Source organism: Prunus persica, chromosome G2 (assembly GCF_000346465.2).
Source record: "Prunus persica cultivar Lovell chromosome G2, Prunus_persica_NCBIv2, whole genome shotgun sequence".
Taxonomy (NCBI): Eukaryota; Viridiplantae; Streptophyta; class Magnoliopsida; order Rosales; family Rosaceae; genus Prunus; species Prunus persica.
Genome location: NC_034010.1, coordinates 20,740,736 through 20,759,677, shown reverse-complemented (window position 1 = coordinate 20,759,677; position 18,942 = coordinate 20,740,736). Strand labels below are relative to the sequence as shown.

Sequence of the window (18,942 nt, the reverse complement as noted above, 5' to 3'; positions counted from 1 at the left end):
TCTAATAGCTGCCACGCTTTTCAAGTTAGGACCTCATATAACAAGTGAAAATATGGTTAAACATAGACTATTACCAAAATAATAAATAAAAATGAAGGGTCCATTTGAATTTGACAACCATATACAGAGATAAAATTTATCAAATGCAAAGAACATTTTGGCAATTGAAACGTAAGATGTATCTTTCAACTTCATCTTCAACCAGACAACCATATACAATGGGTCTACAAATTACATAACAGCTTGTACTACTAACAAACAGCTACCTCAGACTCAAAGATTTAACCCATCCACGTGAAGACAAAATAATCAAATAAAAGGTATACCACCACTGGGCGTAAATTCATATTTATACAAGTTTGTCTTGTACAAGCTCGTTTGCCTTGTTCAAAGGGGAGAACATACAATCGGAAATTATATCATCTTCCCACAAAAATAGAAACAAAATAGGCTCGCAACATTTCAAGCATACGTCATCACCTCCACCTCCATATGAGATACACAACAATGACAACAGTCAGAATCATGCCTGCATACTTGATCGACTGATCAACACGGTTCCGCCTCTCAATGAGCTTCAAAACAGAGTTAGAGAGACCCACTGTGTTCAGGACATCCAATCCTTTTCGTTGTGCACTCTGAAACAAGTCAACAGAGAATTCACCATTATTTTAACAAGCATTAGTAGCAACAAACATGTAATACATCACTAACTGTTATGTATCAAAGCTCTTGGCCTTTTCAATTTCCCTTTTCTTTTTACCCATATTGAGTTCAATTTCCTATGACTTGACTTCCAATTGCTACAAAAGTCATTCTAAAGGGAAAGATGGAAGATTAAAATCCAACGGAAGAAATTATATGTTTCTTTGATCTTGTTCAACTCTATTATGAGGCAATCATGGATTCCAACCTTCATCAATACAGCAAAGTGCCCGAGGTCAGTGAGTTAAGCCTCTGAAATTCTCTTGGTATATCAAAGCATTGTTGAGTTATTTTTCAAATTTATTTTGAGGCAATTGAGTATTCCAATTATCATCAATGTATCAAAGTGCTCAAGGTCAGGGAGTTGAGCCACCTGAGGACTCTTGGTTACAATTCATCATATATTTAATCCTATAACTAGGGAAGTGCTATATCAAAGTATTTTCTCTGTAGGTATAGGTGGTTGTGATTAAAAATATTGGTTTCAGTTATCCTAATTTGATCATTGTTTTAGTTCCCTATTCTCTCTACTTCCTCGCTAATTCTATCTCTTGTCCTGCATCACATGTACTCATATAAAAGAATTGTCCTTGCTATGAATCATATCCTGCCGTTTGACTGTTGAAAATTAATTAAAATGTCAAATGCCAAATCAATCAATTTTCTTACAGTACACAGCTGTCCTATCATAGTAATAGAATTTGCTATAAAACCAGAGTATCTACTAATTGTGCACAATTTTAAAGAAGAGCTACCATTAACAGTAAGCTTATTAATGAATGTTTTAACTATATTCAAGACACAAATTGCAAATTCACTATCGTTTTTCTTTCAATAATTGGTGCAAAGTGAGTTGCATAACAGTGAGCACAAATATGGGTGATACCTTTAGCCAATCCCTTTGTTCTGCATATTTCCTAAGAATACTTTCTCCAGTAGCACTGGCTTCTTCAAGCATGCGAGAAGAACTACGAACTGACGCCCTTGCTTGTGCCTCATCATCAAAGATTCTCAAAACATGAGCACCCTCCCCATTCTACATCATAAGACAAAGGCATATTAAACAAAGGCATACATCAGAATGAGGTAGTAAATAAAAAGTATAAGGGTTGGGAGTTGCATACAGCTCTTCCAAGCAACTCTGCCCTCTCTCTGGCTTCTTGGGCCCTCTTCTGATTCCTCAAATTATACTTATCCAGACTTTCTTTCAAAGACTGAGCCTCTTCCGCTATTTGTTCTACTTTTCTGCGTAACAAGAAGCAAAATAGGATCCAGTTAAAAGAAACCCAATTACAATTACAACCACAATATACAAAAATGACAAAAAACCCACCTCAATGCTCAAGGAATTGATGATGAAAAAAAACACTATTCCTATTACAATTATAATATACAAAAATGACAAAAACCCAACTCAAGGCTCAAGGAATTCATGAACAAAAAAACCAAGTCCAATTACAATTAAATGCAGAAGACAAAAACCCAAATCAAGGTTGAAGGGATCAATGAAAGAAAACCAACCTTTTCCAGAGATCGCGTTGGGATTTGGCGCCAACAGATCGCCAGAGGCGGTCCATCTCGGCGCAGAAAGACTGAATCTGAGAAATGTCTCTTTTGACGGACGTGGAAAGGTCCGGGGAGTCGATGCCGCCTGCGTTCTCCAATCTCTCCAGCTTCTCAAGGGCGTCTCTTGTTCTCAACAATAGCTTCTTGGCGCTCTGATATATTTCCGATAACGTCCCTCCTCCGATTTCCACCGACATTGCCATTACAATTTCAATTCCGATTGATGACGTTTCTCTCTTTCTTTCTCTCTTTCTGGGTTTCACCGCAGAACTGAATTGAATTGAATTTCGATTGATTTTGGTCACCACAACACAGGTAGGTACCTTAATTCAGGGGTTTATGTATGAGAGACCTGAAGAAGAAATGAAGAAACAGAGAGAAGACAACGGAGGCCAAAGGCCCAAACTAACAACAAATCACTCTAGCTGAAATTCAAGCCCAGTTTATCAAGTGTAGATAGACCCAAATCTAAGCACAAAATGGAAATGGCAAGCCCATTTGTAGGCTACATCAACCTTAATCCTCAATACCTGCTCTGCTCTTAGAAAATGGGCCAACTGTAGGACATAAAATAAAGTCCATAATTCAGCAGTGTAGTTGGATAAATATCGACGAATGTTTTTCAAACCAAGTTGTTATTCGCACTCGAAAAAAGTCGTTGTATATTATTTTTATATTAATTTAATAAAAATGAGATTTTTTTGTTATATTGGAGAAAAGAAATTTCATTGGATTCGATCCTTCTGGATGTCATGGGAGAGGGGGAATCCACCACCACTGTGATGGAAACTCATTAGCTTTAATGAATGAGTTTAGTAATACATGTGGAGTGCATAATGACTATTTTAGAGTGTGAATAACAGTTTTTTTTTTAAATACATATTTTATTAAATAAGAAGACAATTAGACATTTAGAATAAACCCTATTGAATTTAAAACTGAAGAAAAAAAAAAGGAAAATGATAAATAAATTATTTTTTTAAAAAAAAGGGTTGATAGTCCATTATTTTTGAAAAAAAAAAAAAATCAATCCTATAAAACTAGGGGAACTTTTCTATTTTTTATCTGTAAGGAATGAGAATTCAAACTTAGATATAGAGGTGTCAAATGGGCAGAATCGATCCAGCACGGCACGAGTTTAGCCTATTTAAATGGGGCACGGCATGGTCCAAGTATGATTATTGAATGCCTGTGCTAGGCACAACACAAAAGCATGGGTCGTGCCAGAATTAGAAAATTAAGCCCCAACAGATTGGACCTACCCACGGCCCAACATGAATCGTGCTTGGCCCAAACCTGCTTCAAGCCTGGCCCGATCCATTTATTTATTTATTGTCAAAGCCCACTTTACATAAACCATATCTTAGCCTCATTCCCCTCTTTGATATCTACATATATGGACTTTGATTTGGTGGCCAATAAACAAATGCTACAACAAATCCTCAAATTTTAGTCCTATATTACATATAAGATATGAACATATTATTTTATTTTATTTTTATATAAATTTAATATGCTAACATGAATTTTTTGTTTAAAGAAATTCAAGAATAAAAAAATTAAAGTTAAATGAGCCAAGTACGGCACAAACACGGCCAGGTTGATAATTTGCCCTAATAGAGATATTACGCTAATAAAAATCTCAATGTTGATTTGCTCAAATAATTATAAAAAAATCCCAAAGTTAATATTGTAATTTGGTTGGTTTCTCCACTAAAACCGAGTTTGCTTTTGACCTACAAATTTGTCTTTTTAGACACAAGTTTCACATGGACCTAAAAGTCACCTATCTTACACTTGATTTGATCATCTTATTTTAATTTTAGTCTATTCATCTGCTTTTAGAGCGTGCTTTTTTTTAAAGTCAAGACAGGTGTAATTGGAAGAGGTAAGAATATTCCCAAGAACATCAATTTCTACTTCCATGGCTTATGCTGTTCTGGCTTTTCTATGGCTCATGCTCATTCTAGCTTCCTGACCACAATTTTAAATTGCGATTTTTTCTTTTCTTTTTTTATCCAGAAATATTAATAAATAAGATTAGTGATGTCGTAATTTCATAACTTCGCTGAAAATAGAAAAAAAAAAAAAAAAACCCGGAAATGAGAATATTCCTAGTGGCTGGCCCATATAAATTTATATGATTAAGGAAAATGAACATGTGAATGCATACGCAAGACGAGACAGAAAGTATATGCCACCAAAATGACCTATTTATATTTTCTGTCCCTAGTAAATTAATGGGCCACGTGGAAGATATGGTATCCTAACAAAAAGATTTGTTCCTATAAAGCCATACAATGACCAGTTTTCTTTCAACTTTTATGTGTCACACTTCATATATATATATATATATATATATCACAAGTATGTGGCACGCAATACACAATACGTGGAATATTCTGGTTTGTTATTATTATTATTTTTGGTGATAAATATTACGAGGTGTTCCTACATTCGAAGGATGAGATTAATTTTTTTTTTCTCTCTCTCTAGGTGTGCTTGTATTTTTGGATTGAGAATTTGAACACAAACTTTAACAAGTTCTAATTTTTGCTGGGATATGATGAGTTAGTTTTGATTGGGTGGAGTGTAATTACACATAAAGTTTATTTGAGAGTGATTCTGGATAGGCCAAAAAGCATTTCTATGGAGAATCATGTCTCCAAATAATTACCTCAAATGGTTTTAAGTCATTTTATAGAGAAGCACATATGTGGTTTTTATGCCTAGAATCATTTAGGGTATGTTTACGTATCAGTAATAGGTATGGGAGGAAAGGGAATGATTTCCATTCCTGACTTCCCTTGCGTTTACTTGCAATCAAGAATGAAAAAATAAGTGGGCCCCACAAAATCAGTAATTACATTCTCTCAAAACTAGGTATCAAATCAACTAGGAGGAGTAGTCGATACGATTCTCATTCTTGTTTTCTCTTAATTAACTTCCAAAAATATCCTTACCACTTTACCATAATTCTAAAATTAATTTGGATTCTTATTCATGCAAATTAGTAAACAATAATAATGGGAATCAATCCCATTCATTTGCTAATTCCATATATTTAGTAAACAGCTTAATGGGAATGATTCTTCCCATACCGATTCAGTAGTTATCCGATTCCTAACTTCTCTGATTCCTTACTTTCTCCATTACTGATACGTTAACATGCCCAAGTGATTATATGGAGAAGTATATGGGAGGTGGTTATTCCTAGAAGTGATTCTGAACGTGATTCTGGCTTATTCAGAATCACTTTCAAATGAGTCCATAATTAATTTAGCGCATAAGATATATCTCCACTAATAACTACATAAGGCAAATAAATTTTGGCATAACACAAGCCTAAATTTATTAGTACCAAGTTTTTAAGCTTTCCATCCCAAGCCTAAACTTAGGTCCAACAATAATTTTTTTTATTTATTTATAATTTTAATCTGTTTTCTCCATGTTTAAATTTATATTTATTTATTGAACAAAAAAAAAAAAGTTTAAATTTAAATTTTACCACACACTCCTTTATCCATGACACCTGGCTAAGGATCATGAGACTTTGAGACCCTCACCTGAAAACAAAGATTTTCTTCGTTATGAGCCACAGATAAAGGTGCATTGCTTATGGACAACATGAATAATCCATTTCTGAGTTCAATGTTTTTTTCTAAAAATAGAAATATCACTAAACTAACAACTAGTTAATCAGTTTAATTAGCAAGATTCTTTCATTAAAGGGTACAGTAAAAGTTGCGTTTAGTTTGGTGGCAGGTCCTTGTTTCATTCACTGGGCTTCATCATGTAAATCATAATTAATTAAACCCCAAGGAAAAAACTCTCTCTCTCTCTCTCTCTCTCTCCTCACTGGATTGTGTTCTTCTTTAAATACTAGCTAGTCTTTTGCAGTGAAAGTGGGGCAACAAGGTTCATCAGCGGACCCGAGTTCTTTGAACTGACTGTAACTTGTAAGTGCACCCTCTGTGTTTCGTATCCTGCATGCTTTTAAATGCTCATGTAGCTCTAAACCTAGCTTCGTTTTCAGTTTTGTTATCTCTCTATCAAACAGTTAACAATCAGATGGCCTTCATCTCTCCTCATGGCCCCGAGCCTTCATTTCTTCATCTTTCTTTCTTAGTTGAGTTGAGGTTTTGTTTCCTGGAGTTTTCCCCCCCAAAATATCAATGCAAATAAGGAATTCCGTCTTAGTACTTTTAATTACCTTGTTCTGGTATTACTTGATTTTCATTCTTAATTTTATTTCCGCTGGCGGAAATAAATAAAATCATATGTGAGACTATATATTTTTGCATAAGCATTTCAAGTTAATTAATTTTCCCGGCATATTATATATGTACATATTTTCTCCTATTTGGATGACATCCAAAATTTCTTAATAGACGCCATTGTTGTTTCAGTTTTCCTCCACGCTTTCGTCCCTTTCTCAATTTTCCGACATGTTTTTTGTACTTATATCATATGCTTCAACGAGCATCATTGAGTATACAAAACAAACTTTAAATGTAAGAAATATAGCTACAACAATGACGTCCGTTCAGAGAAAAACTGTGTATATATTATCTTTTACCCAAACAAAAAAACTTCATCCATTCCAGTTACACAGTACCATTTGTAAGTTGCGCATGCATATATATCACCATATATACGACTTGACATCACTTTCAATAATGAAATCCAAACCCATGATAGCCTTTAATCACGTGGGGTGAGCCAGTGCTAAACTATTTACTCATCTTGTTGTAGCCCTCTTATTGAATCTTTACTCTTTTAAGTGTCCTCATCATGACCAACTCTTTTCTTTTTTTCATTTATAAACATGAAGTCATTTTCTTTCCATGGCCTACAATATCTCACTTTACATATAATTTACGAGTGTAACTGTTATATTGCCACATTATTATATCAATACACCTATATTATTAATTATATCACTTACTTTTTACGTGCATTAATAATACCACGTGACAGTAATACAGTATATGACCGTCACAATTCAACTTCAAGTATTTGTCATGTCCTATAGGCGAGCAACTCTCTCAACATTAACTTCCCATTACCCCAAAAGATTGCGTTGAGTTGAGACTGCATGCTACAAACTACAATACTAGATCAAACAAGCATATCTCACATATTCAAATCAAAATCCTAAATTTACTTGATCCAATTCGATAATTTTAATAATTTAAAAATATATATGACGGTGTACGGTGTATATAAAACCAAGTCTTCATTTTTGTTGCATTACTTCTTGGTTTGTTAGTTTTGCAAAAAAATGACGTGTTACGAGGATATATATGGTATTTCCTACCATTCCTGGAAGTTAGCCACAAAAACCAATTTCGCGCGACAATTGATGACTGATAAAGTCATGACACACACTCTCTCTATCTCTCTGTGAGTTGAGAGAGCACAAAACACACAGAGAGAGCAGAGCTCTTTTAATTTCTTTCTCCGACGTTTGTTTTGTTTGCATTTGTTTCCTTTTTGTTTTGTTTTTTTTTTTTAAATTAAGAAAAATAAATTAGAATCCGTTTCCTGGAAGCTTACAAGATTTTTGGAATTCGATTCCACATACATATTTTCTTGCAAAAAACCATTCTTTCAAAACAAAACTCCTTTTCATGTTGTTTCCACCAAACGTACCTACCTCGTGTAGAAGATGAACAATACGGTTTCCAGTTTGGATTTGGTAATTCTCTCTTTCTTAAGCTCTTATAAATTCTGGGTTTTTATTTATTTTTAGCTCTGATCTAGGTTGTAGAATTACATTTTGTGTTTGTTCTTTTATTTATTTATTTAAATTTAAACCCTTTGTTGGAAAATTGATGTTCTTTAAAAAATAATAAATTTTTACAGAACTTCAGAGTTAGAATTTCTGAATTTGGAAGTTTTCCCAGAAGGAAAGTGAAGTTGAGAAAATGGGCAAATCAAAGATTTTAATTTGGTTGTTTAAATTAGCAGTGTTTCCCATTTTATTTCCATTTTGACTGTCAGAGGGTGAATTTTCTCCAATCTTCCCCTCAGTTTCATCAGGTTAGGTATTGTCTTTAATTTTGGTAGTCAACGAAGCATGTACTTAACATTTAAGAGGAATGAAAAACTTTCCATGTACTTGTTGATTTCAATTTGCTGCTTTGTCAACTCTGATAAATAAAGTAGTGCAGAAAACTTATGTTGCTCTAGTATCTGCTGTATTTCTATCTGTTTTAATCTTTTATGTGTTGCTGATATTCTTTTTACTGTAGCATTGATTCTGAAAGATGGTTGCCTTCGGGAAGAAGTTAAGAGAATCACAAATTCAAGAATGGCAAGGGTACGTTCGAGTACGTTTCGAACCAAAAATGCTCCCTGCTATGACTTTTAATTTGTTTGTTTCTTGTTCAGATACTATCTTGACTACAAGTTAATGAAGAAGAAGCTCAACCGATATACACAACAAATTGAAGTTGGAACACAAAATCGCCACCTTGTTCTTAAGGACTTCTCAATATTGCTAGATAGTGAGGTAACCAGTGTTACATTATTGGAATTATGTGTTTTATTCACAAGTTTAATGCAGTGTCTGTTATACACCATTATCATGTGCAGACTGATAAATCACCGATGGGATTTCTGAATTTCATTTTTTAACTTCCATATCATGCCATCTCAATTTGTGATGTTTTCTGAAACTGCAAGTCATGCAATTTTTTATCCTTCTGCTAAATTGTAGTACTTGGGATGGGAGGTCAATATATCAACGCATCTCATCTAATAAATAAAAAGGGCATGTATGGATGGATGATGCTGAAGTTTTATCATTGTATGTTGTTCATTCTGATTATCTGTTTCAAGATGGTCCGAATAAAATGCATAGACTTCCCAAGCTTCCTTTTCCCTTGTTTTCTGGTGAGGATCGCCTTCATTTTGTTGTATTCATTGAGGTCGGAGCACAGATTTTCGCCAGTAGCTAATACATTTACATTCATGGATACTTTTGGTGTTAAATCATATATTGTAAGAATGATTTTCTTTTCTGTTATTGTTGTTGACTTCAGATTGAAAAGATTGTCATGTTTCTGCTGCAACAACAAGGAGTTCTTGCAAGCAAGTTATTGAATCTTGGAGAACAGTATGATTCTGTCTTACAGCAGGTAGATGGAGCAAAAATACCTGAACTGCAAGAAGCATATAGATCAGTTGGACAAGATCTTTTAAGAATCCTCTCTTTTGTTGAGATGAATGCTATCGGTCTGCGTAAGATATTGAAGAAGTTTGACAAGCGGTTTGGTTATAGATTTACTGACTACTACGTCAAAACTCGTGCAAATCATCCTTATTCCCAGTTACGCCAAGTTTGCAAGCAAGTGGTAGGGGGCTAAATTTATTCTCATTTCTTTTCCCTCTTAGCCGCACCTTACGAATTTTTTGGTACACTATAATATCAGTACAAAAAGTAGCTTCTACCATCTTTATAATTGAATACAAGCATCATCAGCTAAAAGCTTAATATGCAGGGTGTTGGGGCCGTTGTTGGAGCCATATCTCGAAACCTGGCGGACCTTCAAGATTTTCAACAACATTGTGGGAACTACATATCAATATATGATCAGCCTGCCTTTTCCCACCCGGTTTACTCTAATATCCATTGAAGTATTATATACAACATCAACACTCTCCTTCTAATCCATCTGATTGAATTTCATAATGTTTGTGCTAGCAGTTGAATTTTATTATGCTTGAAATTCACAAGGCATAACATTTGATAATGGCTGCCTGTGCAATATGTTAATAGTTTTCAGAAATGAATATCAGGGAAAATTAATATTCTGATAGGATTCATTCATAATGTAAATCCTCTTTTAGAAGAGAATACGATTTTTTATGATCTTCTGCAACTACAGTTTTAATAATGTGTTTCTGTGTGTGCAAGTGCATTGGTATGAAAAAGCACTTTAATTTAGAGGCGTTAGCTTAGAAGATTTATTTACCCTCACACAATATCCGTCTCTATCAAGCTGAGTTTGAATTTAAGGATTCAAAAAATTGATACTTCAACTCTCTCTCTCTCTCTCTCTCTCTCTCTCTCTCTCTCTCTCTCTCTCTACTTTGTACTTATCTATGTTGTTGAAGTTTAAACATTGAAAAGTTTGTGACTCAAGTTGTTCATCTTGTTTAGTATTTCACATGATAGTTGCAGGCACATTTTAGCTGGTTCACTTTGTACATTACAACTGACGTCTAAATATCTAATGAATCTGATTTTACAGGATCCCGTCCTTGACTCTATCAGGGCAGCAGTAAACAGGTTATCAAACTCAACAAGTTTCCTTCATTATTTGGGAAAACATGCACTTCTTATGGGGGATGATTTACAAAGCCCATCTGAGGATCATGCTGATGACGGAAGATATCATTTCATGTCACTCCTCTTGAACTTGGCAAACACATTTCTGTATATGGTTAATACATATATAATTGTCCCAACAGCTGACAATTACTCCATGACCCTTGGAGCTGCAGCAACCGTCTGTGGTGTTGTGATTGGATCAATGGCTGTTGCTCAGGTGTTCTCTTCAGTTTATTTCAGTGCATGGTCAAATAGATCATACATGAGACCACTGGTATTTAGCAGCATCATTCTTCTTGTGGGAAATACTTTGTATGCACTGGCTTATGATCTTAATTCAATATCAGTACTTCTGATTGGTCGACTATTCTGCGGGTAAGTGACTCTTTTATTGTGAGACTTACATTTGGTTGTATAGATTAGCTGATTACTTTTGCATGCCAAACTTAATGTTGAGTGCTATTATAGAATATTTTATGCAGTCTCTGTTTTCATGTCAGAACTTAGAATAGTGAATAGTCTATATTTGTAAGTGGTTAGGGTATATTTGTTCATTTTCCTTATGCTTTTCAGTGGATTTTCTTAAGCTTGACCTTTTGTTAACCTTTGTAATTTACTGTCGACTGGCGTAAATACTGATTGTTGTCAAATTCCATTCTGAATATTAATAAGCATATAAGCACACTTTGAGAAAGGGCAACCTGAATGGAGATTGAGGCAGCTTTTTAGAAATTGCACTACACAGGAAATGCCCTGTTTTCTTGAAAATAAAGAATTGGAATCTCTACTATTAGGGCCTTTTTTTTTTTGGGTCGGGTTCTACTATTAGGTTTGACACGCATGAAATTGTATCATGAATTGTAAAAAGTTTCAAATATTAGTACAAGTATGACTGGTTAAGATATGCGGCCACTATGACAGTGGCAATATAACACCAGATTTCAAAACTCTAGAAGACCACTATTTTAATATAGGTCCTGTAAAATTTCACCTTTTTTGTGTTCTAAAAGTGATGCTCCTTGGTTTCACATCCCCAAATCTATTGAAAACATAGTTTGGCTTTACTCCAAATCTGCATATGGACTTGTTTTCAATTGTGTGAATGTATGTATTGGTGATTATCCTTATTAAGTATATCTTGTGGTGCAGTTCCTGCATTAGTACAAAGTTTAATATTCCTATCTTTGGATTTAGTGTGTTCGTTTTACCTTATTAATATGGACAGTCATCTTGTCAATTTTGCAGGTTAGGTTCTGCAAGAGCAGTTAATAGGCGTTATATCAGTGACTGCGTACCCCTTAAATTGCGAATGCAGGCTTCTGCTGGTTTTGTCAGTGCCGGTGCACTTGGAATGGCATGTGGGCCTGCTCTTGCTTGTTTACTCCAAACTAATTTCAAGATTTACAAATTGACATTCAACGAAGACACATTACCTGGTTGGATTATGGCTCTCGCATGGCTAATCTATTTGCTGTGGTTGTCAATTTCTTTTAAAGAGCCTTCTCGTGTGACAACAGAAAATATTGTGCCACGGGAATCTAATTCTGGTTTGTAAGCAAGATTTCTTAGTTCTTTTCAATAGACTGTTTGTTTTTTCCAGATGATGTCCCATTTTATATTTAAAAAAATTATGATCCTTTATCCTTTCACACTAATGTTCATTCTTGTCACCTCTTATGGCACACAATTTCTTCATCATTCATGTGGAGTTTGTTTGAAACAGGGAAAATTGTAAATATTTCTGTGGAGAATGGTCCTACACAACCATTGCTGTCAAACTCCAAAGCTAAGCAAAAAGATGGAGATGGAGACACTGATTGTGATGATGCTGAAGAAAATCCTACAGAAATCCAAAAACCAGTCAATTCAATTGTGTCAGCATATAGATTACTAACCCCATCAGTGAAGGTATAGATTATTTCGTAAGAATCAAATATTTTTATACAGAAATCAAAAAGTTCTCTATGAAGATCCACCTTTGAAATTTACACACCAAAACTTTAGAGACAAAGCAGTCTCTTACTTGTAGTTGAAGTCTTCATCCATCAAGGGATATAGAGGGAGGAGCGTTCACTAAATACACTTTAGATGACTGATTGTTGTTGGTGGCACTAGATTCTCTAAAACCATGGGAATAAAATTCAGATAATTCATTAAGAGAACCCATTATATCGTTGACATCGCTGAAATCAGAAAATTATATCGTTACCCAAAAAATATATCTGAAAACTATATGTTCTATGTAGGTTCACATGATTAAGGCATTTTGTATATTTGGAAGCAAATCTGTTTAGGTTTATGAATAGAATATAGCACTATGATGTTGTAACTGTTTGCTGCACTTCATCCATTCCCCCCTTTTTTTTCCAGCTCTCAAGCTTGCTTTAGTTAGTAGGACCATCTATTACTGGTGTTTAGATCTTTCATCTCATTTGAACTTGTTCCTGCATTCTTCATGACATCTTACTTGAATCTTGCTAATTCTCACCAGGTTCAACTGTATATCTATTTTATGCTGAAATATGCAATGGAGATTGTACTTGCTGAATCCAGTGTCATCACTGGATATTACTTTATTTGGTCGACTAGCAGTGTGGCAATCTTTCTTGCATGTCTAGGGCTAACAGTGCTTCCAGTCAACGTTGTTGTTGGAAGCTACATCAGCAACATGTTTGAAGAAAGGTGGACCTTCAAGTATGAAATTCACTAAATTATCTGCTATACATTAACTCACACTGATGCATATTTCTTCTCTTTGCTGACCTGATTGCAGGCAAGTTCTACTGGCATCTGAAATTCTGGTATGCATAGGTATACTACTAAGCTTCCACGTATTGATCCCTTACTCTGTGCCTCAGTATGTCAGCTCAGCCCTTATAACATTCGTGTCAGCTGAAGTCCTTGAAGGTAATTCAATATATAGTTGTGGAGGACAATTAACTTCTTGTATATCTTTTTAAGCATTTGAAAGTTTAGCTCTGAAACCCTCATTTTTTTTCTCCGTATTTTAAGTTGCATATATCAAATTTTGTGCTCAACTTTTGATTTGCTTCCTCAATATGAAAAGATAACAGTTTCTGTACTGATCCAGGTGTAAACTTATCACTCCTATCTCGAGTCATGTCATCGAGGCTTTCTCGTGGGACTTACAATGGCGGACTACTTTCAACCGAAGCAGGGACCCTAGCTCGAGTAATCGCAGATGGAACAATAACACTAGCTGGGTTTTGGGGTGAGAGCAAGCTCTTGAATACCACCCTGGTTCCTGCATTGGTCATCTGCGTCTCATCCATAGTTGCCACCTGCTTCACCTACAACTCTCTCTACTGATTTCCATTCCTTCTCTGTGTATAGTGTTGCTAAGTGAAACTAGACTCGCTCAATATAAATCAATGCCAACAATGCTTTTTCCTTGCTGGTTTTCAGATCATTTCAATGAAAATGAGAACTTAAGCCTTTTGCAATTTAGTAACACGGCAGACTTTAGATATGCCTAAATTTTCATGGTTTCATTTGGCATTCACCAAGCCATTAAAGAATTTCGATGGGGAAGCTTTAAGTTTGTCAAGTATCAACAATTGATTAGAACGGTCAACAAAATTACAAACGTTACCAATTTGATGTCATAGCAATAATTCAGATATAGTTTTTGTGAGAATTTTGGACCTGACAAATAAGAGCGTTTTTCTCCTTCAAAAAATTAACGAGTAACAAAACAAGCATATCTAGGTATTAGGGTTGGGCCAACTCTAGTGGTTAATGAGTTTTACCAGACATTAATATGTGAATTATATTGTCAATTGTTCATGCGTGTAATGTTTATAGTATGTCACATTCACATAAATGACTAATAATTATTCATATGCACGTGAATGAGTGTTCAAAAGCAAAGCACAATGCATTTTCAATAATTTAAAGCATAACCGGATACTATAATCAAGAATAATTTTTTACCTAAGTACGATGGTTAGTATATAAGAAAAAATCGTAAAGAGAAATTAATGTCAGTGTCACCAATTCACTCAAATTATAATTCATATACAGCTACACCACCTCAAATATGACAGATAAGTTTCTCTGTAAATGAGGTTTTTTTTTTTTTCTGCCATGTCAGCATAACACAAGTTTTTTCGAGGGACGTGGGCTCAAAACCCGACCCAAAATTAGCACGGTAGTACGTCCTTGAGTTCGACTCTTCCACTGTCGAACTGTTTCTTTTTCTCTCTCTAGATTTCTGCGTTCCAACTGTTTAGTATTTTAGAGAAAGATAGAGAGAGAGTACGGTGCTCTGTGAAAAAATGGCGGCAGCTGATTTAGCGGAGGGGACTCTTCAGAACGTACTGGAACAAGACAGCCTCAAGTGGGTTTTTGTTGGTGGGAAAGGTGGTGTAGGCAAAACGACCTGTAGCTCAATTCTCTCGATCCTTCTCTCCAGGGTCAGATCCTCTGTTTTGATCATCTCAACCGACCCGGCTCACAATCTCAGCGATGCTTTTCAACAGAAGTTCACCAAGACTCCAACTTTGGTTAATGGGTTCACCAATCTGTATGCTATGGTACGCTTTTTGATTCACAATTTTGTCTCTTCTCTATTATTTGAACTGGTTAATTGTTGTTGTTTTCGGTGAATTTTTGGTTTTTTCTGGTGGAATTTTGGGTTTTTGATGAATTTGGGAATTGCCCAGTTGTTGGATATATTGGTTTGATTGATTATGAAGGATATTTCTTAGAATTTGGTTCTGTTTGATGAAGTTAGGGATTCCCAGTTCATAGGTTCTGTGTTTTGTTTCAGTTCTGTGAACAATTTGTTTTTGAATTTGATTTCCTTTCTGAAAGTAGAGCCAATTCGTCATTGCCTTGCTGAATCTTTTCCTCTTTATCCATGGTTGATATTTGTATTTATTATTAAAAATCTCGATATGCTTGCATGTGTGTGTGTGTGTGGATTTCATTATGTGCAGTCTCATTATTTGGTTATGATCCTCCATAGGAAGTGGATCCTACTGTTGAGCATGAAGACATGGGAACAGATGGAATGGACAATTTGTTTTCTGAGCTAGCAAATGCCATTCCAGGAATTGATGAAGCCATGAGCTTTGCAGAGATGCTCAAGTAAGATTCATATTCCTTTATGTTTGTTTCTTTGCAATTCACACTTGCTCTTTACTATCTGGGTAGAGAGTTCCTTGCGTATGCTACTTATTTTATATTTTACCAACCCTCGTTCTAAATCATTTGTGTAAATTATTCCCTGCAGATTGGTCCAAACAATGGATTATTCGGTTATAGTATTTGACACTGCACCAACTGGCCATACACTTCGGCTGTTGCAGTTTCCATCAACCTTGGAGAAAGGTCTGGCAAAAGTGATGTCTTTGAAAAATAAATTTGGCGGTTTAATGAGTCAGGTATTTATCGTTGAACCCTTCTGTTGTATCTTCCCTTGCATGCAAACATTTATGAGTTAAGACACGCGTGGAATCTTTACTTTTGTCTCAAACTTTCTTGTCCGAGTTCTGTAAGCTCATAATTGTTCAGTTACAACTGTTTCTATGCTGATGGTGTCAAGTGTTTGAAAATTGATTGAGGCAGATGACCCGCCTCTTTGGTGTTGATGATGAATTTGGAGAGGATGCAATTCTGGGAAAGCTCGAGGGCATGAAAGATGTGATTGAACAAGTTAACAGGCAATTCAAAGACCCAGTAAGTCTCTCCATTCATTTTACTTTTTCTGTTGACTGTATTGTTGATTTTGGTGAGGATGACTATTGTACGGTAACAAATATGTTTTGGATCAGAGTAAAGCAGCAACAAGTAAATAATTAAAGAAAGAAGAATAAAGTATTTCCTTGTTTTGGTTTTGGTTCTTAAAAGAAAGAAAATATTTTTTCTACTTATTTAGGTAGAAGCTAAACCCTTTTGTTTCCTTCTTTATCATAAATCTAGAGTACTTTTACCACGGTCAGTTTGGAAAGGAGAAGAAATTGTAGTACATTTCAGAATCTTAAGTGACTTGCCAAACTTCATCAATCTTGCTTGCAAACCAAATTGAATGTTCAAAGTTATAGGCATTTGTGGATGCACTCATATCTCACTATTGGCAGGACTTGACAACCTTTGTCTGCGTTTGCATTCCAGAGTTCCTCTCTCTCTATGAAACAGAGAGACTTGTGCAGGAACTCACCAAATTTGAGATAGATACACACAATATTATCATTAACCAAGTACTTTATGATGAAGAAGGTATGCCTACTATGTCCATCGTGCCCTTTTTTACATGTTCTTTTGTGTAAATTCTCTGAGCAGGGTTTAACCATCTATCGGTAATTCTGTTGTTGTAGGCTCAGAATCCAAATTACTCAAAGCAAGAATGCGAATGCAACAAAAGTACCTTGACCAGTTCTACATGTTGTATGATGACTTTAACATCACCAAGCTGCCATTGCTGCCGGAAGAGGTAAAACCATTGAGTGCCAAAATTTGTGAAAATGTTGACTTCTTATTCTGGGAAGGCGGGGGTTGATGATTGGTCTACTTTTACAGTGTGCTTTCCCGTACTTTCCATTTGAGTGATGATAGTGTTAAGTTTACTTCAATATATCCCCTTTCTAACTGAAATTGTAGCAACTGTGACCCATCTAGCTAGAAAGAGGGCTATAGATGATGGAATTTTCCCATGATTCACCCACCTACGATTCCTTTTGTTCTCTGTAGTTCTTGAGGTTAATCCTTATTTTGGGTTTTAATTTTCTTCACAGTTATTAGGTGTGCTTAATCTTTTTGTTTAGTTATTTTGTAGTCAAATATTCGTGTATTTTTTATTTTGTAGTCAAATATTCGAGTATTTTTTGGTAGAATATACAACTAAAGATCTTTAAGGCCTCTTTAGTCTTTGATTTTATTCAAATTTGGTATTGTATTCTTATTCAATGGGAGAACATTTCAGAGGAACTCTGCAAATGAGTCTAATTTTTTGTTGAGGTGTATGCTATGATTAAATCCAACTCTGTTATAATTTGTCATTGTATGTGCAATATTACAATCATTGGGTGCTTATTATTCATCAACCCTTTTATTACTGTGGAATTTGTAGGTTACCGGAGTTGAAGCTCTAAAAGCATTTTCACGTCATTTTCTGACACCGTATCAACCTTCCACCAGCAAGAGCACAGTGGAAACGTTAGAGCAAAGGGTATCCACTCTAAGGCAGCAGTTGAAAGACGCTGAAGCACAACTAGAAAAACTAAGAAAAGGGAAGCAAAAGGTCTAATAATTCCATGTTCTCCGCTCAGATGGCCTTCATCTCCCACCTTTGGGCTACCAGGAGAAGTCAAGTGTCCATTTTAATGCTGATTGATGCTTCAAGTTGTTTGCTTTATTTGATGAATTCTTTTCGGTCCTCTTAGAATCTTAGATCATGAAAACTGACATGTCTTCCACATTAATGTAATTTATTCCATTTAAGTTGTTTCCGCAATGAACAATTTATAGGAGAAACTCTTTTTTCTTTTTGCTGTCCTGATAGTTATGTCAGATTATGCAGCAATTTTGTTCTGGAAACAATAGTAAATGAATTATAAGCTTGTATACATTGGATTCTGGCACCACTGTGGAATATGAATTGGCATTTTATGGAAATTTATTCTTTTTGCTTAGGTGAGATTGTGCTTCACTATACAATTTGCTTTTACAATTTCACAATTTGAACCATGGTAGTGATCCTTGCAAAATACTATGTTAAACAATGTTGATGTGCTCTACTATGTAACCTCTAAATCTGGTTTCTGTTCTAATAAACGCCAGTATTAAAGATGAATTTTTTGTAGTTAGAATGCCTATGCAGGACAGGTAATGGAAGGAAACCCATTTCCTTGAGAAGAACTGGTTCAGATCCCTGGCTTTGAAAGTTCACTTATTTGTTGGCTGCTATCCGGATATGATATGACGAAAACTTATAATGGTTGCCTGATTTTCTTGCTAAATTAATCTGGTTTGTAGTAATCCTTACAAGTTTTTGTACTGTGAAAGCATCACTTCGTTGTGGAGCACATATCAGCCATAATCTTAAGATGATATTCCAACTCTTATTCGGGTTGTCGAACAGGCTGAGTTTCCCGTGTGCTAACATATGTCGATATGATGTCGATATTGTTCACATTATATGGATAACAAATAGTGCAACATACTCTTGATATGACATAAATAAAGTATCAATATTCTATCCATAGTGTCAATTTACTATAATAGTAGTCCTAATTCAAAACACTGTTACATGAATAGTTTTTTTTGGGATTTTTTTTCCTTTTTTTTCTTCTAAAATAATTGAAAAT

The 18,942-nt window shown here is 35.1% G+C and overlaps 3 protein-coding genes across 4 annotated transcripts; 2 read left to right on the top strand and 1 right to left on the bottom strand.

The window, feature by feature from the left end:
• On the bottom strand, positions 108–2,738 carry LOC18787161 (membrin-11). Its single transcript, XM_007218291.2, has 4 exons — positions 2,227–2,738; positions 1,830–1,950; positions 1,592–1,741; positions 108–638 (listed from the first exon to the last, which is right to left on the bottom strand). The coding sequence occupies exons 1-4, from the start codon at positions 2,472–2,474 to the stop codon at positions 477–479; spliced, it is 681 nt and encodes a 226-aa protein (XP_007218353.1). The 5' UTR covers positions 2,475–2,738; the 3' UTR covers positions 108–476.
• LOC18784807 (SPX domain-containing membrane protein At4g22990) lies at positions 6,091–14,080 on the top strand. Of its 2 annotated transcripts, none has more exons than XM_020557702.1 (11): positions 6,091–6,230; positions 8,529–8,596; positions 8,668–8,788; positions 9,321–9,632; positions 9,780–9,893; positions 10,533–10,987; positions 11,858–12,159; positions 12,336–12,520; positions 13,104–13,294; positions 13,386–13,519; positions 13,704–14,080. In XM_020557702.1, exons 2-11 carry the CDS (start codon positions 8,544–8,546, stop codon positions 13,940–13,942), a joined length of 2,106 nt encoding a protein of 701 aa, XP_020413291.1. In that variant the 5' UTR covers positions 6,091–6,230; positions 8,529–8,543; the 3' UTR covers positions 13,943–14,080. The 2 variants fall into 2 exon arrangements, with proteins under 2 accessions (XP_020413291.1, XP_007220621.1); XM_007220559.2 differs by lacking the exon at positions 6,091–6,230 and adding an exon at positions 7,715–7,972.
• On the top strand, positions 14,715–18,267 carry LOC18785747 (ATPase ASNA1 homolog). The gene is made up of 7 exons (XM_007218135.2): positions 14,715–15,168; positions 15,603–15,724; positions 15,870–16,020; positions 16,205–16,315; positions 16,717–16,855; positions 16,954–17,069; positions 17,706–18,267. The coding sequence occupies exons 1-7, from the start codon at positions 14,911–14,913 to the stop codon at positions 17,880–17,882; spliced, it is 1,074 nt and encodes a 357-aa protein (XP_007218197.1). The 5' UTR covers positions 14,715–14,910; the 3' UTR covers positions 17,883–18,267.